Here is a 3471-nt window from a genome sequence, read left to right as displayed (position 1 = left end):
GAGAGAGAGAGAGAGAGAGAGAGAGAGAGAGAGAGAGAGAGAGAGAGAGAGAGAATGAGAATGAATATGGCCTGTCCTTGGCCCAGTCTCCTTCTCTGATTTCCTGCTATGATGAGGTAACATCACTCTCCTGCCATCGACTTCCTCCATGATATTCAACCTCACCTCTAACACACAGCAGTGAATCCAAACTAACATGGACTGAAACTGTGAGCTAAAATAAATGATCCTGTCTTTGTCAAAGTGCCTTGTCACAGTGAAGAAACAACATACTTAGCACAAATCATGTAAGTCAATGATTTTCCTCAGATACACCTGACACATCTGTGCTCATGCTGTAGACTTGGGCACAGAAAGCAAGCTAGGGAGAGCCTATTCACGTGCAAATTAATGAAAGATATTTGCAGTTCTCAAACAACTACTTGTAACCCTGTTCTATCTGTGTGTCAAAACAGTACTCAAGGCTGAGAGGGATGGCCCGTACCATTAATCACAGTGTTTACCAAGAGGTAGGTGGAATTTTGTGAGATCAAAATTGACACCCCAGTTTAACAGAGCATGATACCTTCTCTCAAAAATAAATAACACGAACAAAATAAGATTTCAACTAATTTTTAATTAATACATGTTTGAGATTAGTTAACATATTGTTTTTATTGAAGTACAAAGTATTACCCTCAGCAAATATCAAACACTGTTAATTATTATAAGACAAAAAAACAAATTTGATTCCCATGATACAAAATCATATTTACCATTAGTGTAGTGTAGTGTAGTGTAGTGTAGTGTAGTGTAGTGTAGAATGAGGTATCACAGTCTGCACATTGGGAAAGTATATGAGAAGACTGCAGAGGCAGATTGGGCCTAGGAAAATAAATCTAGATCAGCTATGTTGTTTAACAAGTCAAACACGATGTTTTCTCTGATTTTTTTGTATCCTAGACTTTTATAGATTCATGAACTCTGTGTGTGTGCATGTGTATGCGTGTGCGTATATATGTGTGTGTGTGTTTGTGTGTGTGTGTGTGTAATAGGCACATGTGTATGTCACACAGATAGATAGTAGGCTAGGGATTGAAAGTATGTAACTTGGAGGGAAAGGGAGTGACAGAAAGAAGAAACAAGGAGAATAAAGATTGTCAAAATACATGAAATATTTTTAAATATTTGCTTTATGAAACTCAACTATATATTTGCAAATAAATAAAGTTAACCAAGAGGAGAACTTTAGAGAATTTGCCAGGAGGTCAAAAGTGAGGGGGACCTCACAGAGCTGAGCTAAGCAAAAGCCAAGTTCTCTTCAGTATCTTCCAGTGAGAATATAGCCTGAGAGGCTCATGGATGGAGACTCACATTGGAACTTTTCATTCCAGAACATAAGATAATAAATTTGGTATGTTCAATACACAGAATCTAAGCATGAGAATTAAAAAAAAAAGATATGTTTTTACTTCTTTTTTTGCCATAATGACCTTCCAAGTCAAAGGATCTGTTCATTAACTTTCTACCATACTTTGCAACAGTTAGGCCGAGCAGCTGCAGGCAGAGGGGAAGTGTGTAGGTCTAGGGATGTGTAGTGCAGGCAGCTGGTTAGAATCTCTGAGGAGGTTTATGTAGGAGGCTGAAGCACTGTGAGAGGATAGCTGTTATACTGCTGACAGAAATAATCTGCCAGGTCTTCAGCCTGCACATTGCTGATGGTCAGAGTGAAATCTGTCCTAGATCCACTGCCTGTGAAGCGATCAGGGACTCCAGTGTACCGGTTGGATGCCGCGTAGATAAGCAGTTTAGGAGATTGCCCTGGTTTCTGTTGATACCAGTCTATAGCAGTACCCACATTCTGACTGGCCTTGCAGGCTATGCTGACCCTGTCTCCTACTGATGTGGACATGAATCTGTGAGACTGGGTCATCACAATGTCTCCATCAACAACTGCAATCAGAAAAAGATAATGAGTTTACACTTATACATACAAAGACTTTATGATACAAATATTAGAATCCAAAATAGCATTGTCTGTCTAATATTGGCTTCCTATAGGAAATAGCCATTCAAATAAATTACTTTTAAGATGTTATAATAATTTTAAATGTCTCACCAGATAACCAGAGCAACGCAAATACAAAGACCTGAGTCTGTGGCTCCATCTTGATGCCCATGCTGGTCTGATATATTTCAGATCTCACTGCAAAGACCTGGTGTATAAATCATGGGCAGCTGGGCTGGCCTCTAGGGAATCTATGCAAAGTAGTCATCAAATAAGGAAGTAAATTACCTGGACACAGCTGTTTGAGAGTATCCAGGTCAAATCAACAGTCAAAAGTACTACCAAAGACAGGAAGTAATTACTGGGAAGGAAGTAGAAATAGAAGCTCAAGGACCAATTTAAAGCTCTGAAACCACAAGTGCATAGATGCTCTCATGAGAGGCTTCCATTAAAATCAGATATTGGGTGAGGGAAAAGGACTGAAGCACTGAGGGCCAGCAGAAAGGATGTCAACTGGCAGCCTCAGGAGGTAGGAGGTTGGGAGATCCTCCAGAATGCACCAGAGACCTGGTAGGTGAGAGACTCTCAGGACTCAAAGGGATGAAATGCCTGACATTAAGGAGTGGGAACTTATATAGCCCACCTCCAGAAGGAAGACATGGAATCAAATGAGGGAAGGGGGTGACATTCCACAGTCAAACTCTGACCCATGTTTGTACCTGTCTGAAAGAATTACAGGGATGGAAATGGAGGGAAGCCTGAAGAAAAGAAGGTCCAGTGACAGGCCCAAAGTGGAATCCAGCTCAAGGGGAGGTCCCAAGGCCTGACACTATCACTGAGGCTATGGAGCACTCACAAAAAGCGACCTAGCATGACCGCACTCCAGAAGCCCCTACAAGAAGCTGAGTCAGATGCAGATATTTGCACCCAACCAATGGACAGAAACAGCTAACCCCTGTTGTTGAATCAGTGAAAGACTGAAAGACGCTGAGGAGTTCCAACAGTCTCAGTTCATCTGGACCCCCTTATTGTAATTTTTGATGCCTTGTTCAGGCAATATCCCCGGTACGCCTGTTGTTTTTGTCCTTGTTTTTGTTTGCGTCTTTGTTTTTTTGTTTGTTTTAGTAAAGCAGAGAAGGATGGGATAAGGAAATTGGGAGGGGGCTAGAAGGAGTAGCAGGAGGAGTAACTGTGGTTGGCATATAATGTAAGAGAGAAGAATTACTTCCAAAAAAGAAGGAAGGAAGGAGGGAGTGAGGGAGGGATAGAGGGAAGTATGGAAGAACTAAAGGAAGAAGGAAAAAAGAAAGAAAGAAAGAAAGAAAGAAAGAAAGAAAGAAAGAAAGAAAGAAGGAAGGAAAGAAAGAAAGAAAGAAAGAAAGAAAGAAAGAACAAAAGAAAGAAAGAAAGAAAGAAAGAAAGAAAGAAAGAAAGAAAGAAAGAAAGGAGAAGGGAAGGGAAGGGAAGGGAAGGAAGGAGAAGGG

General features: G+C 40.8%; 1 protein-coding gene across 1 annotated transcript; it reads right to left on the bottom strand.

Annotated features, from left to right (window-relative positions):
* Positions 1-1609: 1609 nt before the first annotated feature.
* Positions 1610-2171, bottom strand: LOC110315729 (Ig kappa chain V19-17-like). The gene is made up of 2 exons (XM_021189714.2): positions 2099-2171; positions 1610-1932 (listed from the first exon to the last, which is right to left on the bottom strand). The coding sequence occupies exons 1-2, from the start codon at positions 2157-2159 to the stop codon at positions 1610-1612; spliced, it is 384 nt and encodes a 127-aa protein (XP_021045373.1). The 5' UTR covers positions 2160-2171.
* Between the last annotated feature and the right edge of the window lie 1300 nt (positions 2172-3471).

This window comes from Mus pahari, unplaced genomic scaffold (assembly GCF_900095145.1).
Source record: "Mus pahari unplaced genomic scaffold, PAHARI_EIJ_v1.1 scaffold_7215_1, whole genome shotgun sequence".
Classification (NCBI taxonomy): Eukaryota; Metazoa; Chordata; class Mammalia; order Rodentia; family Muridae; genus Mus; species Mus pahari.
The sequence above is the reverse complement of the archived record's forward strand: the minus strand, read 5'-3'. Positions and strand labels throughout refer to the sequence as shown.